The 22,082-nt window shown below is 46.2% G+C and overlaps 1 protein-coding gene across 1 annotated transcript in view; it reads left to right on the top strand.

The window, feature by feature from the left end:
* KLHL29 (kelch like family member 29) overlaps window positions 1-22,082 on the top strand; it is a 729,019-nt gene that overhangs the window by 697,704 nt on the left and 9,233 nt on the right. The window contains exon 11 of the mRNA XM_086926271.1: window positions 20,153-20,297. Within this exon, the coding sequence (XP_086782397.1) occupies window positions 20,153-20,297 (145 nt within the window). The remainder of the gene's footprint in view (window positions 1-20,152; window positions 20,298-22,082) is intronic.

Genomic DNA, 22,082 nt, shown 5'->3' with positions numbered 1-22,082 from the left:
TTCAAGGCTTGTTTTTGCTCCAAGGTTATTGAAGTGGCAGGGTGTGGCCCTAGTAGGGAGAAAGAGGTAGGACCACTGGAGTTAGGGGACCTGTAGGAGAAAAGGTGGGAAGCGCTTACCTATTGTAGTGATACTCAGCATACTCACAGGATTTCTGGCCAGCACCAGCGTGGGACCTGTTGTGCCTCCTTCGCAGAACCGGTGGTGAATGGCTGCTGTTGCCGGTTTTTATACTGTCATAGATTGGATAATTGAGGGCACCTGTTGGAAGAGCAATGGTAGAGAGACTCGCTAGGCGGGTCTAGATAGCGCTCAGGTGTGTTGCTTATTGGCGCGCTGAAGTGCCCGGTCTGAAGCGCCTGTGTGGGCGTGTGAGGCTGCCGGGTAGCGGGGTGGCTGTGGATAGCGCATGCGCGGCCGGGAAGTGGTCCGCGCAAGCGTAGACGGCAGTGAACCGCGCATGCGCGGCCGAGAAGTGGTCCGCGCATGCGCCGTAGTTTGTATTCCGGTGCGCGAATGGGAGAGTATCCCTGTTCGCGCTACCGCTCAATTACCTGCTGCACTGGCTCAAATTGCGTGGCGGGGGCAGCATGTTGTAGCTTTATGAAAAGCGATTACGGCCCAGAGTGCTACAGTATGTAAATTAAATTAAAATACCTCTCCGTTACCTACTGCACTGGCTCATGATAGATGACAGGGGCAGTTTAATGGGGCATGATGGATAGCGCTTAAAGCCCTGGGTGTTCTCAGGTGCTGGTATATATAAATGGAATGAATAACATGGCAAGGGGAATAGCGCTTTGGACACCAGGTTGTTCTCAAGTGCCAGGTTAGCACAGTGTCATGCGGTGGGGCCTTACACCGCACACACAGTGACATACCTGCTCCGCTGTAATCAGGCGTCGAAGCACACCCGGGACACGCTAGGTGTCACTGGGTGGGCCCGATGATGAAGCATGCCACCAACTAGGTTGGTGGGTGAGGGCTTTCTAAAGACACCCAACAGGTGCCACTGCCACCTGGCAAAACGATACTGAGTCGCTATGTAATTAATAGTAATCTATCATATTAATGTCAGATTAACCCAATCTAGAGCTAGTCTCCTTTTGATATCCATAGGCTAGGAAAATGCCAACTTTTTAAAAGTGGTATTTTCAAAATTGTAACTTAAAATCTGACTTTATCATTGAAGAGGACTTTTAATTACAAATTCTCAGGCACCAAACGTGAAATATTTACCTGTTCCAATCACAAATAAGCATTTATTTACTGTAATTAGGCAACCCAATGTTACCCTATAGGAGAGGTAGGCCTTACAGTACAGATTTAAGCCTTTTTTACTGCCAGAACATGTAAAACTTAAAAGTACATGTCCATCTTTTTAAATCAACAGCACATTGCCCTATGGGCTGTTTTGGCCCTACCCTAGGGGTGACATATATGTAAGTGGAAGAGGTGTGGCGCAGCGGCCAGGGCGACTGACGCTGGACGCTGGGGATCACGGTTCCATCCCCTGCTCCGGCGGCAGGGGTCTGCCCAGCACCATGTGTCTCTGGGCAATTGCTCGCTTAATCTTCCCGATGGCCCCCAGCACCTTGACACCTTCGGGTAATTGTTTGCGCTTCACAAATACTGGACATTTACATTTAACAAGGAAGGTTTAGGCCTGGCAAAAGGTTTCTTTTGCCAGGTCGAAATGTCAGTTTAAAGCTGCACATACATGCTGCAGTGGCAGGCCTGAAACTTGTTTAAGGGTCTGCTTAAGTGAGTGGCACAAACAGTGCTGCAGACCGATGAGTTGCATTTAACTTACACGCCCTGGTACCTGAAGTACCACCTACTAGGGACTTAGAAGTAAAGTAAATGTGGCAGGTGGGTGTAAGCCAACTTCATCAAGTTTAAAGGAGAGCATAAGCACTTTAGCCATTGCTAGCAATGGTAAAGTGTGCAGAGTCTTAACCAAAACAAATGGGTTCAGGAAACAGGAGGGTGAAGGCAAAAATGTTTGGGGATGACCCTGAAGAAAGGGCCAAGTTCAACAATCAGGACCTGGCTTCTTAAACGTGTATAGCTCCAGTCCTGAGCACTGTTCTTTGGTTCTCTAAAAATGCTAGTTGCCTGTGCACCCAGAACCATGTGACTCTGGGCAATAGCTCGCTTAATCTTCCCAACGGCCCCCAGCGCCTTGACACCTTCGGGTAATTGTTTGCGCTTTACAACTACTGGACATTTACATTTAACAAGGAAGGTCTAGGCCTGGCAAAAGGTTTCTTTTGCCAGGTCGAAATGTCAGTTTAACTTTAAAGCTGCACATACATGCTGCAGTGGCAGGCCTGAAACTTGTTTAAGGGTCTGCTTAAGTGAGTGGCACAAACAGTGTTGCAGGCCAATGAGTAGCATTTAACTTACACGCCCTGGTACCTGAAGTACCACCTACTAGGGACTTTGAAGTAAAGTAAATGTGGCAGGTGGGTGTAAGCCAACTTCATCAAGTTTAAAGGAGAGCATAAGCACTTTAGCCATTACTAGCAATGGTAAAGTGTGCAGAGTCTTAACCAAAACAAATGGGTTCAGGAAACAGGAGGGTGAAGGCAAAAATGTTTGGGGATGAACCTGCAGAAAGGGCCAAGTTCAACAATCAGGACCTGGATTCTTAAACTTGCATAGCTCCAGTCCTGAGCCCTAAAATGGTAGTTGCCTGTGCAAAATGACATTTCTTTTTATCAAGCATTGCCTCTTAATACCCTTAACTACTTTGTTGTTAAGCTACCTCTCTCTGGGTGATCTAAATATGTATGCATTAAAAATATGCTTGCCTGAAAATCCCTTTCTTGAACAACTTGAAACCAGCACAGAATCTATCTCTGGACATATGCCTTTGCCCTTGATTACAGGGAGCAGGTTGTAGCAGGAGGGTGTCATTGTGGTAGATATCAGCTTGGCGGTGCAACCACCACCATGATGATATACCGATTTCCATAATGGCCTGGAAGCAAAAGCACCTTATCATGGCACACACATCCTGGAAAATGCACAGGTATTCGCTTATCGATACCATGTGTATGTGCATTACCTGCAAGGGACTCCTCAGAGGTTACACGGAACACTATGTGAGAAGTTGACCTGGTATATGCTGACAACTAATTATAGTGGGCACCTTGTACCAGTCTAAACAACCCTTATTGAAGATTAGGTTAAAGACAACCTTTATTGAATGCTATCCTATTGGTAGCTATGGAGAGCAGCCTGAAGGCTAAGTCTCGAAGGAATGTAAAGTAGCTTGTTTTACCTGATCAGAACCTCCTGAATGACGAAATGAAGGGAGAACCACACAAGGAATATATAAAGTATATGTATTTATTACTAAACACTCTCTACTAACCTCTTTATGAGATTATAGAACAAAGCACACAATATTAAATCATTAGAACAACAGTAAATAGCACAATACTTTTATGTTTTATTTTTATTTTTTATTTATTTTGTTTTGAAGGTTTTAGATAGTGCTAGCTCTGCCCGAGGATATCAGAGCACTTTACATCAGCAGTGGTAGTATACAATAAAGAGAAATCATTGCATTTAAACAAAACAAGTTGTACAGGTGCTCAAAACAGATAAAGGAAAACAAATAAACAAAAAGAATAATGGGAGAAGTTAGGGGAACATAGTGATTAGAGGTACATATAGATGGGGAATGGTGATAGAGAAGCCAGTTGCAGGAACCAGGGTAATAATCAAGATAGTAAATTTAATAGTATGTCAAGGAGGGTTCAAAGGACATGATAGGAAGTGGGTGGTAAAGATAGGTGGAGTGGGGGTGAGGTGACAAGAGAAAAAGAGAGGGGAGTGAATGTGGGATGGGGGGGGAGTCTAAAGAGGAAGACGGAGAGGTAGTCAGAAAGACTAGGTATCCGATAATTAATTTCCCCAAAATTTGGCAAGCAAATGAATTTTAAGTACCTTTTTTATTCTGGAGTAGGAGGGGTTGCAATGAAGGTCTTTGGGTAGGGCATCTCAAATGAATGGGGCCTTACCAGAGAAGGAACGGGATTTCGAAGCAGCTTTTTTGAGTAGGTGGGGTATGAGAAGAAGTGTTGGTGCTTCTCAGTGTTCGGGCACAGCCAGCTTTTTTGAGTTTAGTTGAGAGGTAGGATGGGGTCTTCTGGTAAAGGGCTTTGTGAGTAATATAGGCAATTTTATAGGAGGATCTGCCTTCTATGGGGAGCCACTTGAGGGATTTGAGGGCAGGGGAGATGTGGTCAAAGCGGCTACAGTTTGTTGTTAGCCTGGCTGCTAGGTTAAGAACGGGTTTGATGGGGTACAGGTGGATTTTGGGGGTGCCAGAGAGAAGGGCATTACCATAATCTACTTTAGATAGGACGAGAGACTGGATAATCAATTTAAAGTCTTCAACAGGGATAAAAGGTTGGATTTTTTTTGAGCTGCCGGAGAGTGAAAAGTGCGCTTTTTGCTGAGTTCTTGACATGGGAATTTAGTGTGAGATTATTGTTGATGGTGATGCCTAGAGATTTAACCGAATCGGCAGGGGAGAGAGAGCAGTTTAGCGCATTGAGGTCGGCGATCCACGATTAGATGGGGAGAGGGTTGTGTTTGGGAGAGAAGAGGATGATCAGTTTTGTTCGGGTTGAGTTTTAGATGATTGCTGTTTAGATCTTGGTTAGGGCCGTGTTAAGGTGCAGGATATCAGCATGGGATTTTATTTTATAGAACTGTTGGGTGTCATCCGCATAGAGGTGGTAGTTGATTTTTTCTTGTTTGAGTATCCGAGTAAGGGGTTCCATAAAGAGGTTAAAGAGAGCGGGAGAGAGGATGGATCCTTGAGGCACACCAAGGGAGACAGAGGTTGGGCTAAAGAGGCCATTCTAAATCTAAATTTGTTGGGCTCTCTGCTGAAAGTAGGAGGTGAAACAATTAAGGACAGTTCCACTGAGGCTGAAGCGGTTTTTGAGTGTGTTGAGAGGGTTGGGTGGTAAACAGTATCTCATGCCGCAGAAAGGTCAAGAAGGATAAGTAGGTAGGTCTTGCCCTTGTCTAATGCTAGGTGAATATCATCCACAATATTGAGAAGTGTGGTTTCCGCGCTTCGTCCTTTGTGGAAGCCAGATTGAAGGGGGTCAAGCAGGTTAAACCCATCAATGTGATTGTCCAGTTGGAGGAGGGCGCATTTTTCCAGGGCTTTGGAGAGGAGAGGGAGGTTGGAGATGAGGCGGAGATTATTAGGGTCATTGGAGTCAGCTTTGGGATTTTTGGGGATGGGAGTGATTTCCGTGAGTTGAAAGGAGATGGGCACACACCCTGATGAGCGGGATGCGTTAATGATGTTTGTCCAGTAGGGGACGATGACATGTTTGAGATCTTGGATGAGTGCGGAAGGGAGTGGGTCTTTGGAGTGGGAGGAAAGTTTGAGTTTGGCTAAAATGCTGTAGACCTATTGTTCAGTTACAGGGTGGAAATTAAGCAATGAGGCGTTGTTTTTCAGCGGAAGGGAAATGGGTTCCAGAGGGGTAGGAGAGGGGAGGGGGTGAGGGGGGTAGGGGGAGTGTTCATGGGGAGAGGGGGAAGAAGAGCGGCAATCAGGGGTGGTTGAGGGGTGAGCAAGGGTGGAGTCTCGAGAAAAGCGAGGTCTATTTTAGCAATGTTATCACAGAAAAAGTTGGCAATTTCTTCGCATTTGCTAGTGGAGGCCATCGGGTTAGGGGGTGCAGGGTTGGTTTGGTTTCTAATAATGTTCAACAGTTCTCTGGGTCTGTTTTTGGCGCGAGAGAGTTGAAGACGAAAGAATGATGCTTTCTCAGAGAAGATGTTTTTTTTGTAAGAGGATCTTGCAGTTCTAAGTAGGGCAAGATGGGAGGGGTGTTGTATCCATGTTCTTTCCGCCAATCTCGGCAAGCGTCTTTATTTATTAAGGTCTAAGGTGAACCATGATTTAGAAGGGGCATTTTTTAATGCTTTAGTTTTCAGAGGGGCAAGTTGGTCTAACACTTCCGTTGTAGTTTTGTTAAAGTGCTCCGTGTGATCGTTAGCATTTGAGGAAGGGAGGGGGGAAACTAAGTTGAGATTGGAGGTAATGTTCTAGTGCGCCAGGGGGGATTTGTTTACAATTTCTAGCGACAATTCTAGATGTATTCAGTTTTTTAGGGGCAGGAGAGGCTGGGAGGGATATTGTGAACAGAATGAGATGGTGGTCAGACCAGTCAATGGGGATGATGTTGGAGAGGGATGTAAGATCTGGGTTGGAGATGATTGTGTCTAGGGTAGCTCTTTTAGCGTGGGTAGGGGAGAGGCAAAGTTGCTTGTAGTCGCTAATGTCAAGGAGATTATTGATGAGATTGATTGTCAGGTCATTCGGTTCATTCCAGTGGAGGTTGAGGTCTCCAAGGAAAAGGTTTTTGGAGCTGGAGAGTAAAGATTTAGTTAGGAGGTTATAAAATTCTTCAGCAAAGGGAAGGGGTTCACCAGGGGAATGATAGATGTTATGCATTCGTATTGGGGGGAGCATTTCATTTTGAGTTTGACAATAAAGTATTTGAACGTTGTGTAGTCAGTGTTATTAATAGGGGAACGTTGAAGTTCTTCTTTAAAGATGATTGCTAGGCCATCCCCTATTTTTCAGGTCTATCTCTTCTGAGAATAGAGTAGCCAGGCAGGGTCAGAAGGTCGATGATGGGTGTTGAATGGTTTTTGAGCCAGGTTTCAGTGAGGAAGGTAATATCCGTATCTTCATTAAGTATTGTTTCAGAGATTTCAGTTGCATGTCGGCCAGCTGAACAACAGTTCACGACCATGCAGGTGAGGGGTTTGGGTTTCGCAATAGGAGGGGGGACCCGGAGAGGAGAGGCATTGTTAACCCATGTTTGGGTTCTAAGTGTTTCTTAGGGTTAGCATAAAGGAGGGGGGCCGGGAGGGGCAGGCAAAGGGTTTGTGGGATTTGAATTGGTTGAAATCTTTTCTGAGTAGGGTAAGTTCGGAAGCTAGGGTGACGAGATCATCATCCAAGTTACGAAGTGTCTGGCTGAGGTTAAGAAGGAGGGAGGAGGAGGAGGTTGGAGGGAGTGTTAGGGGCAGAGTGACTAGAGAGATGAGGTTGATAACTTGATTTGAGTGGTTCATGCGGGGGAGTGGTGTGGGTAAGTCTGTGTTTAAATGAAGGGTGTAGGGGGCCAGGGGAGGTTAGTGTGGCTCCGTGAAGGGGGGGAGGGATGGGAATGACGTGCAAAGTCTTAGAGGGGGGTGGAGGGGACGGGGTGGGGCATGGAGAGCATGAGAGGAGAGCAGGGGGGTGAGGTATAGGCGAAGTGGGTGGGAGAGAGGTAAGAGGAGGGTGTGGCCAGGACCCAGGGGGAAACGGTCATAAGGGGGAGACCAAACCATATACTAAGAAAGTGGTATAACAACCACGACTTGACTAGACACAGTGCCTAGAGCAAGTAGAGTCGCTGGGACCTCAAGGAACCACCTAAGGTAGTGACACAGGGGACCCACGGAGGACAGGTGCAGTGGGAGAACACAGGTGCGTGCTCTGTACAACTCTATGGGAAAGTCACAGTGGAATTTTAAAGATTAAGGACACTGCAGAGAGGTTTTTGAGCAAATCCTTTCAAACATAGAAGGTCCTAAGTTCAGCACCCTTGTGAGTACCGGAGTACTCGTGTTACCTAACTCAGGGAAGCCGGGGGCATAGTTGTCAAGTGATGTCGGGAATCTTCGTAATTTTCAATGGCGTGATGCTAGCTAGCCTAGATTCGAGGTGGGAAAAAACCTGGAAGCAGAGGAGACAGTCTGGGTCACTTCAGGGTGACCAGGGGCTCGGCAGACGAATGTCCACCGATGTCGGGTGTTTCAGTTGAGGTGAGGCGATGCTTAACTCTTACAGCCACGGGGACCAGGAGACGTCAAAGACAACCGAAGTCTGGAGGTGAGTTGTCCCATGAAGGATGTTGAGTGATGGGAGGGGAGGGGAGAGGGGGGGGGGCAGGGTCCAAATGGAACACCAACAAGCCTTGGAAACCCAAGCGGTCAGAGGAAATCAGCTTCGGTGAGGACCAGCAAGGTCCTGGGAACTCTCCAAGCAATGGAGAGTAAGGGCATGTGTGAAGCAAACACGAAGGCCCATGGAAATTTAAAGTTACCTTCAAAGGGTCTACAGGCCAACGGACCAGGGAATGTGAATGGACCTCAAGGTGAATCATGAAATACCAGCCCACAGAACACTTGCGAAGTCTAGGCCGGAAATCTTCAGTGGAAACACTGCTTGGGTCAGGACTACAAGTAGCCCAAAGCCCAGCCTCAAGGTTTGCCGAAAAGCATATGCTGCTGCAAAAGTACACAGTGCACAGGGGTTCGGGTTGCATGGTCCCCACAAGGGATACGGACCTCAGAATAGCTGAGATCGCAGATCAACCTCGGAGACCTCGGGAACCCACCGCCTGTGTAACAGAAATTTTCAGAGTCCTCAGGAGCTTTGGAGATGCAAACCAGTCAGATGCGTTTAGTGCCTGCTTAGCAGGGGAGTTACTCCTTTACTCCAAGGGAGATTCTTCAGTCGTCCAGTGTTGTGCAGATCATCAAAGCACGTGGTTTCTGTAGCAGAGTTTAGTCCAGGTAAAATCTCAAGTTCTGTAGTTAGGCGTTCCTACATTATACCCAAGGAAGGGTTGGGACACACTCTGGGGACCAACCTTTGGGAGGGTCAGGACAGAGGGGTGGTTACACTCGTGTCCTTTGTCCAGTTTTGTGCCAGAGCAGAAGCCAATGGCTCCTGCAACCGGTTTGAACTGGACTATGCACAGGGACACCAAATGTGCCCCCAGTGCAGACATCACAGCTCTCTGAGAGTGCACCCACCCAGCCCCAATACACTAAAGCCTGTCTGAAAGGTGGTTACACCTCCCTGTGACAGGGATCCTATTGTCAAGCCTTCCCCTTCTCAAGCTTGGTTTGGCTTGGCTTTGATTGGCTCAGCAGCAGGAGGGCAGACTCGTGTCTGTGGCTGGCAGCATCCATTTTGTGAGGCCCAGCTCGAGAAAGCTGGTACCAGGTAGCCCGGTATGTCACATATGTCCCTCTAGGAGGGTGGAATCATACCTACCCTGCCTGTTACTGGCGGGGAGGTATGATTCCAAGGTGTTTGACACCAAACAGGACATGTTTCTAAGCAGCTGTTTTAAAGTTAGCATTTACCACAAGGTTCTAATGCACTTAAAGTATATGGTTAGCTGCATCACAAACACCCCCAGAGAATAGGTTCAAAAGGCTGCAGAGGGGCTCTGCTCATGCATGGGCACCCTCTCGCATTAAACCAAGCACCCTGCCTTCAGGCTTGATAAGGCCTGCTATAGGGGTGACTGAGAGGTTTATATGTGCAGTGATATAAGGTAGATATAGTGAACCTATATCTAAGTAAGGGGTGCATGCACCACCTTACACAGGCTGCAGGGTTGGCACAAAACATGCTGCAGCCCCTGGGGGGCCTCTGGGGTACCTATGCTCTGGGTACATAGTATACCATATACTAAGGACTGATAAGGGTACCCGAGAATCCAACCTGGAGTGTACCTAAAGTACATGCAATCAAGTTAGAGGAAAAAGCAGCTAGTCTGGGGTCCTGGATAACAGGATCTCAACCAGAAAACATTGAAACATCAACAAAAAGTGTGGGTAACTATACGAAGCAGATCCTACTCCTACACACTAATGATACCAGTCTTTATCTTTCATGGGCTGTCCCAGCACCCTCTTCTAAAACGGTAATTTCTTGGATTCCCTTGTTAAAACTGTTCATGCTGGTGGTTGGGCTAGTGAGATCAGAAATGGTGCTACCCCCTGTTTTTCACTCTCTGAGCCACAGGGCATTCCCCCAGCTTGGCGCACATGCTAGTGTGAATCTCTGGGGATTTCCTGAGCCCTAACAAAAAGGAGATGGCTTTTTTTACCCCTTGAAGTATTTCGGGGTTCCCAAGGCCTACACGCTCCGGAGATAACCCACTCACACTCAAGAACTGTTGGCACGGAAACTGTAAAAGGCAAAGAACAAGTTTATTAAGACCCCATGGGGTGGTGGTACACTCAAACAGCACCCTTCGGTAATGCAAGAGGTATCACACCGAACATCGGTGCAACCTCATTTTATATACAGTTTTGGGGCAATAAAAGATAGGCGGCACAAGTTAAGACACATTTTCGAGACATATATGGTCATGTTTTGGAATACTGCCAGCTCATTGGAGGGGGCACAACTCCGCTGGTCAGTTTGGTGCACATTCCTGAAGATCTACGGGTCAGTTGGAGCTGCGCATGTGCGGCTTGACCAGTACTAAAAATAGCCTGTTGCTGGGCAGACAAGCATGGCCAGTGGAACGGACAACGGACTAAAGGGCACGTCGGCCACGAGGCCGCTCATGATCTAAGATGGCCGCCGTAACATTCAAAATGGCGTTTATCATATATAGCCAAGTTAAGGAGGACAACGTGTAGGTTCAGCTAATCGCTAATGCGAACGGGCCAATTACGACAGACGACCCTTTTAGCGTTTAGCTGAATCTACCTCATAATGAACATAGTCAGGATGTTCGTCCTCGATGTCTATTAACATAATTTGTGTCACCTCTTTGTGTAGCATCATTTTGTCGTGGGCAAGAGCTCGCCTTGATGGTAAGCAAGCTGATAGACACAGTGAACATAAGGCGGGCCACATTGAATACATAAGCATATAAAGAACATTGCTCCCACAAGTATACAGAGAATTGTCAACAGTTTCCAGCCCCAAGTCGCAATCATGGACCAGAACCATCCTGAAAGTGTCCAAGTCCCATTGTCCGGGTGTATCTCAGCAGCTATTTTATGCAGCTTGGAGATAGCATCATACACAGATGGAGAATTGTCCGGGACGTATACGCAACAGCTGCTTCCGATAATTCTACATGCCCCCCCACGATCAGCCAAAACAACGTCCAAAACCATTCGATTTTGGAGGGTGACAATTCTGGAAATCTGTAGTTCCTCGGTAATATTCCCCAGGGCAACGGCAGTGTCATTCGCAACAGCCTCGACAACGCGTGTCAGTCGTCTTATTTTCCGGCTGTTCAATGCAGCCCCCACAAAGGAGAATAGTCCCAGATTAAAATCCACATACTGTTGTAATGCAGTGTCCGTTTGATCAATGTCCTCTAGGGCAACAGTTCGTTTAACCCTGTTCAAAACGAAATTGTGGTACAATGTGTAATCGTTGTGGTACATTGGAGGGGCAATGAATACAGGAGGTAGCACAAATGATACGTAGCACGTGCCCAACCACCCCACTGGAAGCTGATGGTACCCCTTCGTTCCACAGATAAAGTATGTGTTTCGAGATGCAACAAATGAAATGCCATTCGGGCTATCAAACGTGAGAGTAATGTTACATTCACTTTTCCCCACTGCAATCGTGCCCTTGTTTCTAATACATAAATCGGCTTTTGTAGCAATGACATTTATGACATGAGCACTATATACATTCACATTTCGCTGATTGCTATATACACGTGGAGCAGATACATTGTCAGGCCTGTACTCTTCCCATTCGAAACGTGTACCCTCAGCCCGGGGAAACCCATCCTTGTCATGGGAACATACTTTATTCAGACGGAAAAGCACCCCCCCTTTTGTTGGCCATCTCAGAGTAAAAAGGAGGGTGTACCAGGCGTTGCACGACCCATTGTGTGAAAACGGGAGTGGAATAAGTGGGGTGCCCCCTCTCTTCTGGTGCCCAGGCAACATTCCACACACCCAGCAATTAGAGGTATTGGTCATATTATGCGTGTGGTGAAGAATCTGAATGAAGCTGTTATTTAAATACGTTTGGCGATGGCGCTCTTCATGGAAAGGCAATGTAAAATGAAAATGTTCAGACGGTGCCGGGGTAGTCGGCAGCAAATGTTCACGTACAGGCACCACAAGTTCGACTACCCAGGCTATAACAGCTATCACCACAATGGTCAAGACAAAGAGAAAGGCACCCAATATTTTCTTATCACGAGATGCCGTTGGTGCCATAGTTCAAGAAAGTTTGTGCAAAGTCTCAAGTGGCACAAATTGTTCACAAATTGTTCACAAATTGTCCCAGATACACGTGCGTGTATACCTAAAAAAAGAAAAATGCGGTGCTGAACTCCGAGGTAGCCGTTGTTTTCTTCTCCGGGCCAAGACGGGTGTCGCTACTCTGGCAGAACTGATCCCCCCCCCTTGGAATTCCCGGTTTCCGTTTCACAAACCTGGAGCGGTAACCAACCAGTCATTAAAAAGGAACAAAAATCTTCTTATCGTGGACGCAGATCGTAGCGCTCTCTTCCGGTAGCAGATTGGTCCGGGAAGGCTCCCTCCACTTCGGCCGACGTCACAGCTGGGCTCTTTTCTTTCTCCAAGATCTCTTTATAATCAGTCAACACAGCAGGAGTCACCAGATCCGGAGAGACACGGCGACAATGTGTCGAATGCACCCACCGCTTCCTGTTTGTCACTCGTACTGCGGTGCGGGTCGCCAGGAGGACCTGCTCGGGGCCCTTCCACCTGGGCTCCAGACTGCTTGCTCTCTCAAACGAGCGGACCATTACATGGTCACCAGGACGAAGATCGTGGCCCTCTCCAGTAGAGTTATCAGGGAGCGCTTCTCGAACCTGTTGATGAATAGAGAGCAAATCATTTGTTAATCGTGCCAAATAATCATCCATCATAACACAAGGCACATCATGTATTAATCGCGGCTTGGGCACCCCCCAGATATTCATAGGGCGGCCAAACACCACCTCATAGGGCGTAAGGCCAGTTCGTGAGTGGGGTACTGATCTAAGAGATAGTAGTGCTAGCGGCAATGCATCTGGCCACTTCAACGATGTAGACGCCACGATTTTGGCCAGCTTAAGCTTCAAGGTGGCATTGTACCGCTCGACCAAACCTGCTGACTGAGGGTGGAAGACAGCGTGGAACTTTTGCTGAATCCCTAACCCCTTCAGTACATATTCCACAATCTTTCCAACAAAATGGGGCCCATTATCGCTCCACAAAAATTTGCAAACTCCAAAGCGAGGAAAGAATTCCTTAAGCAACACCTTAGCTGTTGTCAAAGCCGTATTGTCTTTCGTGGGGTAGGCCTCAACCCATTTGCTAAAAGCACACACCACCACTAGGACGTACTTCAGGTTATTGCAGCGCTCGAGTTGGATGTAATCCATTTGAAGCACTTCAAACGGTGCAGAAGGTGGAATGAACCCTCCTTTCGGAGTATGGGTCCCCTTTCCAGGATTGTGTTGCAAGCATACCAGGCAGGTCTGCACTACTCTCTTTGCAGTATTCGCAATCTCGGGATGTTCCCAAACTCGTGTTAAAAGCCGAGTGATTGCAAGAGCTCCGATATGGGCCAGTCCATGTGTCATCTGGACCATCGCCTGTAAGTAAGCCGCAGGCAATTTCCACTTCTCCATGTCTTTGCTTCTCCAACAACCCTCGTCATCTAGTACCCCATCTGCTGCCCAAGCCGCAAGTTCAGATTCTGTGGCTGATTTTTGAATATCCCGTATCTCTGCTCTAGCATCACTCCATCTCTCAGCCTGTGATTGTACCACGTACATAGGGGAGCTAGTTCGGGACATAGCCGTCTGCCTTGCTATGCTGTCTGCAAAGGCATTTCCTTGACCCACTTTATCCGTAATCTTCTTATGGGCACTGCACTTCACTATCGCTACTTTTTTAGGGCTAAGCAACGCATTTAGGAGATCACGCACTAGCTCTCCGTGCATAATGTGCTCCCCGTGTGATGTCAGAAACCCGCGTTCCCTCCAAAGAAGCCCGAAGTCATGGGCCACTCCAAAGGCATACCGGCTGTCCGTGTATATGTTCACACATAATCCGGCACTCAATTCGCAGGCTCTTGTTAAAGCTATCAGCTCTGCTGCCTGAGCCGATTTTTGTGGTATTCTAGCTGTTTCTACCACTGTCTTAAGAGTCGTGATCGCATATGCTGCGGAAGTCGTACCATCTGGCAGCCTTAAACACGATCCATCAACCCACAGTTCCCCATCTACATCAGGAAGTGGCACATCCTGTAAGTCAACACGACCCTTTGTCTGTTCCTCAGTCAGGAAAACACAGTCGTGATGTTTTTCTTCCTGACCCTCCTCGGCCGGATAGGGCAATAAGGTGGCAGGGTTCAAAGTAGCGCATCTTTTCAATGTTATGTGTGGCGCTAAGAGTGTCAGCTCATATCCTGTAAGTCGTGCACTCGTGAGGTATTGGGTCTTTGTTTGATTTAACAGGGCATCTACTGCGTGAGGGACTAACACCAACAATTTGTGTGATAACACTATGCCCTCACTCTGTCGTATGGCTACTGCTGTTGCCGCTACCGCTCGAAAACACCCAGGCAACCCTCGTGCTACAGGATCCAGAATGGCAGAGAAGTATGCACATGGTCTCTGCTTATCCCCGTGTAACTGCACTAACACTGACAACGCGCACCCATCATTCTCGTGCACGTACAATGTGAAAAGTTTTGTGTAGTCTGGTGTTCCTAACACGGGTGCGGAACAAAGGGCCTGTCTCAACTGTTCAAAAGCTTTCTGACATTCATCTGTCCACTCAAGAGGCATCGGTGTAGCTTTGGACAGTAATGCTAGCAAAGGTTTTATGATATGTGAAAAACCCATGATCCATTGCCTACAAAAGGACGTCAACCCTATGAAGGCACGCACATCTCTCTGCGTGCGGGGGACTGGTGTGTCTAAAATTGCCTGAATTCGATCAGATGTTAATGCCCGCCCCTCCTTAGACAACAGATGACCGAGGTAGGTCACCTGGGGTCTACAGTATTGAAGCTTTTTCTTGGAAACCTTGTGATTGTTTTGTGCCAAAAAGGAAAGCAATGCAAGCGTACTCTGTTCACATTGTGCATAGGAGTCGGCGGCAAGCAAAAGGTCATCCACATACTGGATGAGCGCAACGCCAGACTGCAATTTAAAGGAATCTAGTTGTCGTTTCAAAGCCTGGCTGTAGATGCTAGGGCTTTCAGTATATCCTTGGGGAACACGACAAAATCTATACGATTTATTATTGAGCGTAAAACCAAACAGATATCTGCTATCTGGGTGCACAGGGATGGAAAAGAACGCATTCTTTAAGTCAATAACGCTAAAGGTGGTGGCCGTCGGTGGAACCAAAGTAAGCAAAGTCGTGATATCAGACACCAGCGGGTATTGGGGAATGACAATTTTATTTATCTCACGCAAATCAATAATAAATCTGTAGATCTTGCCATCTGAGTCTCTCTTAAGAATCGGTAGAATAGGGCTGTTACAAACATTATAAGGGACCTCCTCCACCACCCCTGCAGAAATCAAGTCCTGAACAATATGTGTCAGTGCAATTTCACCTTCTTTCGAAATCTTATACTGTGGCACTCGTGGTAGAGGGGCCCCCTCTTTAACAGTAATGCGTATTGGTGGAATGCGCATCTCTCCCACATCCGTATCTGAGGTCGCCCACAACGTGTGCGGCAGGGAAGCCAAAGCAGGGATGTCTAGAATGGCATAAAATCTGTCAGGGTCAGGGCAATCATCAGGGTCAGGGTAATTGTCGTTCAGAATAACCCGCACTCCCTCTGGAGCGCAGCGTATTGTTGCTCGAAAATATTTAAGCAAATCAATGCCCAGGATATTGTCTGGGGTATGGGGTGATAACAAAAATTGGCCAAAACTAAAGTATTTGTCAATGCATAGTGCAAGGGGCTTGGACAATGGGCTGGGGGAGGGTGTGCCATCAAACCCTACACACGTAATCATTTCGCCAGACAGGGGAGCCCTCGGAACCAAGTTTTTCGACAGAGCGCTACGAGTAGCTCCTGTGTCGACTAGAAATTGATCAGTAGAACCCAAAATACCCGCTGTTACATATGGACCTTGCTGATCTACCGGCACTTCAACTGATTCCTTACCCCATCCTACGCAATCCTATGCATGCACATAATCCTGATGTTCCACATTCTCTCCTTCCAAAATCTGATATTGATTCCGTCTATCAAACGTATTTCGTTCGTCCTGGCCACGGCCCCTCTCCTCAACCTGTCTACGATCACCTCCGCCACCTCTCGTTCCAGTATAACCTCCTCTTGACCTTCCACTGCCTCGACCACGCTGACTACGCTGTTCACGAAGTACCGGACAATCTTCGGCCCAATGCCCAAACTCCTTACAATAAGCACACTGATCCTCCGCAATGTCCGTACGACCATACGATGCGTTTCCTCCACCTCGTCTACCTCTATCATTCCCTCTACCCTGTGTTCCCCGAACCTGCGCCAACATCACCTTCGTTTTCAATTCCTTCTCCTTTTTCTCTACACTTTCTTTAGCCTCCACTTCCTGCCGCTCATAATACTGAGCCATAGTTAACAAGGACGCAGGGGTCGCCGTGGCCCAGGAACTTTCACTCGACTTCAATCGCTTTGCAATCTCCGGTAGGAGATTAGCTACATACTTATCTACAAACAAATGCCGACCCGTATCGTCAGTTAAAGATTGACCACTGTAATCATGAAACGCCTCTTCGAAGCGTGTAAAGAAATCTGAGACCGTTTCATCGGGTTTCTGCTTGCACGACGTTAACATGGTCCAATCAATCTTTTTGCGGGGAACGAGCGTTTTTAATTTATTCAATATAGCTGCCGGAAGGTCTAGAATTAACTGACAAGGCTTACATGCTGGTTCTCTTTCCAAATCTGCAGCATTTATGTCTTTCCATGTCCCCCCCAATATCGTTTCATCATTATTTTTACGAATTTGCCTCCACATATCAGGTGGTAAAATTAGTCCAAAAAACAAATCTATATCCACAAGAGTCATCACACAAGACGATATAGCCCCCTCCACCCCCTCATAAAATGCCGCCGGATTCTTCCGAAGATCAGGTAAAGAATTTTTCAATGCCATGACATCTGCTCTATTCCATGGCGTGTATACCCAATTATACACAAAATACCCTTTCGCATCCTTTGACAATTTATCATCATCCGTACCTTCCCCTTTTGGTGGAACATACAAAGGCGCGGCTTCACGCATAGGCATAACATGCAACGCAGAACTCTTATCTGAACCACGGAGAGAACACTCCTTAGCCTGCCCGTTATTTTCCGGCTCGGACTCCTTTTTCCTCCGTTTTCGTTCCTGTCGCAATTGGGTTGTCTCATCCCGCAGCTTGATCAATTGCTTGAACAGGTCGTCAACATCTGAAAGATCAAAATCACCTTTAGCTAAATTCTCACGATACACCGACAACACTTTAGGCTCGAGCGTATCAGAAAGTTCACGATATGCGTTTCCAACTTCATCCGCCAGACTGGACAGAAAATACATTAATTCAAGATCCGACCACCCTTTCTTTTCTGTTAACAACTGCTCTTGAGTAACACAATGCTTATTCACTTTACGAGCCCAACTGCGTAAATGAGCGGACCTATCCGCAGGAAACCTGAGAGCCGATACCCCCTTCTTGCTCAACTGATCCTGTCCATCATCCTCGGAATCCGCAGCCGGAGCCGTCGGCGAAACGTACGGAGGCGGTGACCGATCTAACAAAGAAAAATCATCATTTTCATTATTAAGGACAGGATAAAGTGGTCGGCGAATAGGAAACTGACCAGTCGTTTGCAAATTACGTTCCCGTTCCTCCCTTTCTTTCTTCTCCTGAGCCTCCTTTACCTCAAGCTGTAAAGCCTTATCCTGAGCAGCCTTGCGCTGCTCTTTGTCCGCCAAGGCAACCTCACGCTTCATTCGCTCACGCGCCGCTTTCTCCCACATTCGTACGCAATCAAACATGTTTTGTCTAGACCTGCGTTGAAACATACATTGCTCTACAAATTGTATTTTACTCAAATCATACGACCCGTGTAGAGGCCATTGCAATTCAGGATCGGCCTTGGTGTATTTATGCCATAATTTACTGTACATAATAGGGGGAAGGCCAAGCTTTATGTACATGTCCCTATTTGGAGTTCCCTCTGGGGGAGCCGGCTGTGATTCCGCTAACCTAATTGAGGTACCTTCTCCTAGACAACACATTCCTCGGAGTGTGCTGAAAACAGGCATGTTCAAAAAGTATCACAAAAGCGTGACACCGGACAAAATGGCACTTACAGTTCTCCACACGATTGTGCCGCTCAAAGGAAAAAAAAAACAAAGTTAGAGAAACATCTCTACATGCCTGCCTATGTGAAGTGCACTACACATATAAGTTCAAAGATCACAAATTCACAATGTTAGCTAACTCAAATCAAAGTTCATAGGACTCGGCAAGCGTCCGAAGACTACCTCACCGATCACAAAGCACAGATTTTCAGTAAGCGTCCGAAGACTACCTTACCGAACACAAATCGCAGAACTTCAGTAAGCGTCCGAAGACTACCTTACCGAACACAAATCGCAGAACTTCAGTAAGCGTCCGAAGACTACCTTACCGAACACAAAGCTTACCAAATTCCCAACTGTCCAGATTCCAACTGCCAAGGTCTTGTAAGCCAAATCAGCCAAACAGCACTTTCTCAACGATGCAGACACTTCGAAGACTCAGTCGGAGACCGGCGCCACCTGGAAGGTCAGATCGGAAGGAAAGGAAAAAACACCGTGGCAGCCAAGACTCGGGTCACTCGTGGCAGCGCGCGCCCATGGCGGGTTTCCAAGCCTTCGTCACGACCTCTCCTTTGGGCATCCGAGTCGCCGATGAGTCCCACCAGAGTCGCCAATTGAAGTATTTCGGGGTTCCCAAGGCCTACACGCTCCGGAGATAACCCACTCACACTCAAGAACTGTTGGCACGGAAACTGTAAAAGGCAAAGAACAAGTTTATTAAGACCCCATGGGGTGGTGGTACACTCAAACAGCACCCTTCGGTAATGCAAGAGGTATCACACCGAACATCGGTGCAACCTCATTTTATATACAGTTTTGGGGCAATAAAAGATAGGCGGCACAAGTTAAGACACATTTTCGAGACATATATGGTCATGTTTTGGAATACTGCCAGCTCATTGGAGGGGGCACAACTCCGCTGGTCAGTTTGGTGCACATTCCTGAAGATCTACGGGTCAGTTGGAGCTGCGCATGTGCGGCTTGACCAGTACTAAAAATAGCCTGTTGCTGGGCAGACAAGCATGGCCAGTGGAACGGACAACGGACTAAAGGGCAATTTTTTTCCCCATTGCAATTCCGATTTTTCCCTTTTTGTACAAGTTCAATCCTTCTTCTTGTTTGTTACTTTTCCGGCGATTTGTACAAAGCTTTCTGAGACACTAGCCCTTTCTTGTGTTTGTGTTTATTGAAGTATCACAATCAGAAATGTCAAGCTTAGCAACAGCTTTCAACTGTAATAACAGCACAGTGGCAGACAGGTTGGCGTTTGATGTAGTGTTATGTGGTGCTATAATAAAACTTTAGAATAAGATAATCTCCATAGAAGTCTTAAGAGAAGGCTATGTGACTCGTTAAGAATCAACATCTATGAAGGAGGCTTTTAGTCTTCAAATTGATGTATTGGTTTATTCTTGAATGTTTCCATAATGGCAACTCTTCTGGTCTCCAAAGAGTAGACATTGCAATGTTTGGGAGCCTGGAGAAAAAAAAAGTTATTGGAATTAAGAGGTGATACAAAACTGTTTAGGGAGGTTGAGGCAGAGGAGGAAGTGTCATATGAGTCGGAGGAGCTACTGCCAATAACATTATGGATAAAGGACGAGAGCAGTAAAGCATGTTGGGCAAGTGAAATTTCTGCAAGTTTACCTATTTTCCAATCTAATGCATTAAAGGTCCAATAAAAGGCTTTTGAGAAGCTGAGAGTTAGGCGCCTCAGAGGAGAAGGCGGCTTGTCCTATCCACGGGGCTACCTAGATTTCCTAGGAAATCTCTAAACCTTTTCCATGTGATCTGAAGAAATGCAAATGATAAACCACAGCCTATTCCCTTTGTTTCTTATAAAGTTGTGAGGATGTCTGACAGTATTCTTCTATACATCATGTGAATGAAGCAATAAAAATGTAATATAACTTGAGTGACTCGACAAAAATAAACTGTAGTAAGCACAAGTCTGATCTGGGACCAATTCCTTCTTTCATTGGCAGATAACAAATATGCCCCAGCCGTTGCCCTCAATGGTTTTGTCTTTATCCTTGGAGGAGCCTATGCAAGAGCGACCACAATCTACGACCCCGATAAAGGCAATATTAAGGCAGGCGCCAACATGAATCACTCCAGGCAGTTCTGCAGGTGAGCAATTGAGAATTCATTCACACTTCTTTTAACAGTGCATGATGTGAGTCTCAATGTTGGGTTGGGCCAAAACAGTGCATTGTGATTGTTTCTGGGCGTGTCTTCTTTGTTTGGTCAAGTATTTGGATTAGTGAATCGCGTTTGATTCACGTGTTGAACAAAAAGCACAGCTATTTCCCCAAGTGTTCTGAGTTCAGTAAAACGTGGGCATGAAGTTTAGTGTGTTTCTATATAAGAATGTCTGATTATTGGTCCCTGTAATCTTTAAGGGTAGTAATTCTTGTATGTGATTGGAGACACCTTCAACATTTGTATTTTTATTTTTTTCTGGGCTTTTCCCGGTTTTTCTAAGAAGGTGGTGATATTTGCAGAATGGTATGAAGTAAGATATAAGCGCTATTTTTTTCCCCATTGCAATTCCGATTTTTCCCTTTTTGTACAAGTTCAATCCTTCTTCTTGTTTGTTACTTTTCCGGCGATTTGTACAAAGCTTTCTGAGACACTAGCCCTTTCTTGTGTTTGTGTTTATTGAAGTATCACAATCAGAAATGTCAAGCTTAGCAACAGCTTTCAACTGTAATAACAGCACAGTGGCAGACAGGTTGGCGTTTGATGTAGTGTTATGTGGTGCTATAATAAAACTTTAGAATAAGATAATCTCCATAGAAGTCTTAAGAGAAGGCTATGTGACTCGTTAAGAATCAACATCTATGAAGGAGGCTTTTAGTCTTCAAATTGATGTATTGGTTTATTCTTGAATGTTTCCATAATGGCAACTCTTCTGGTCTCCAAAGAGTAGACATTGCAATGTTTGGGAGCCTGGAGAAAAAAAAAGTTATTGGAATTAAGAGGTGATACAAAACTGTTTAGGGAGGTTGAGGCAGAGGAGGAAGTGTCATATGAGTCGGAGGAGCTACTGCCAATAACATTATGGATAAAGGACGAGAGCAGTAAGAGCAAGAATTTGAACAATTGTTACAGACCTAATGAAAAAATAAATCTGATCACAGTATAGCCGCAATAACAATGTAATATGTTAATTTGCGTATGGTTATCTTCAATGAGGAGAATTTGCATCTTTGATGGTCATTTAGAAAATCAGATTTTTGGTGAATTAGCAGTAGTTAATCGTGCATGTAAGGTTTTTATTGTACTTATTATCATGTTTGGTAGTAAAGAGTGACCAGTGAGGGATTTGATGCAGTGTTCAAGTTTGTGAACTAGTTTGCACAGATTTTGTCTGCGCAGAGGATCAGGTCAGAGCCTCTGTATATTAAATAGCTGGTATTGAGTGGCAATGTCTGTAGAGTTCTGGAAGGCTGAATCTCATTTCAAAAGAGTTTTCTTGCTTTCCAATATGATAGGGACATTATGGAAGACTTACGATGCATGAGAAAGGGAGTACAGAGCAGGGTGTATGGTGTTATGTTATATTGATGAGGATAAAAAGCGGATGTCAATTTTTGCGGGATTTAGCATGATCTGTGTAAAGCCATGCAGGAGCAGATGAGGGATACATAGCAGGTAATTTAACATGAAGTGGATCATAATGGAGATAAATGTTATGATGCCATCAACAAAGTGATGATAATAAAAGTCAAAAAATATATGTTCAAGGAGGGGGTCAAAGAACGGCACATTGGGGACTCCTATGTTTAGACTGGGAACCTGTATGAATGACAACTAGAGGCTGCGTTACATAGGATACCATGGGTGTAACAACAGCCAGGAGAATTTGTTTCTGCTCTTCTTTGGTAGCCAGACAGCCCTGTAGTTTCAAAA

Source organism: Lissotriton vulgaris, chromosome 6 (genome assembly GCF_964263255.1).
Source record: "Lissotriton vulgaris chromosome 6, aLisVul1.2, whole genome shotgun sequence".
NCBI classification, from domain to species: domain Eukaryota; kingdom Metazoa; phylum Chordata; class Amphibia; order Caudata; family Salamandridae; genus Lissotriton; species Lissotriton vulgaris.
This window is presented reverse-complemented; position numbering and strand designations above follow the sequence as displayed.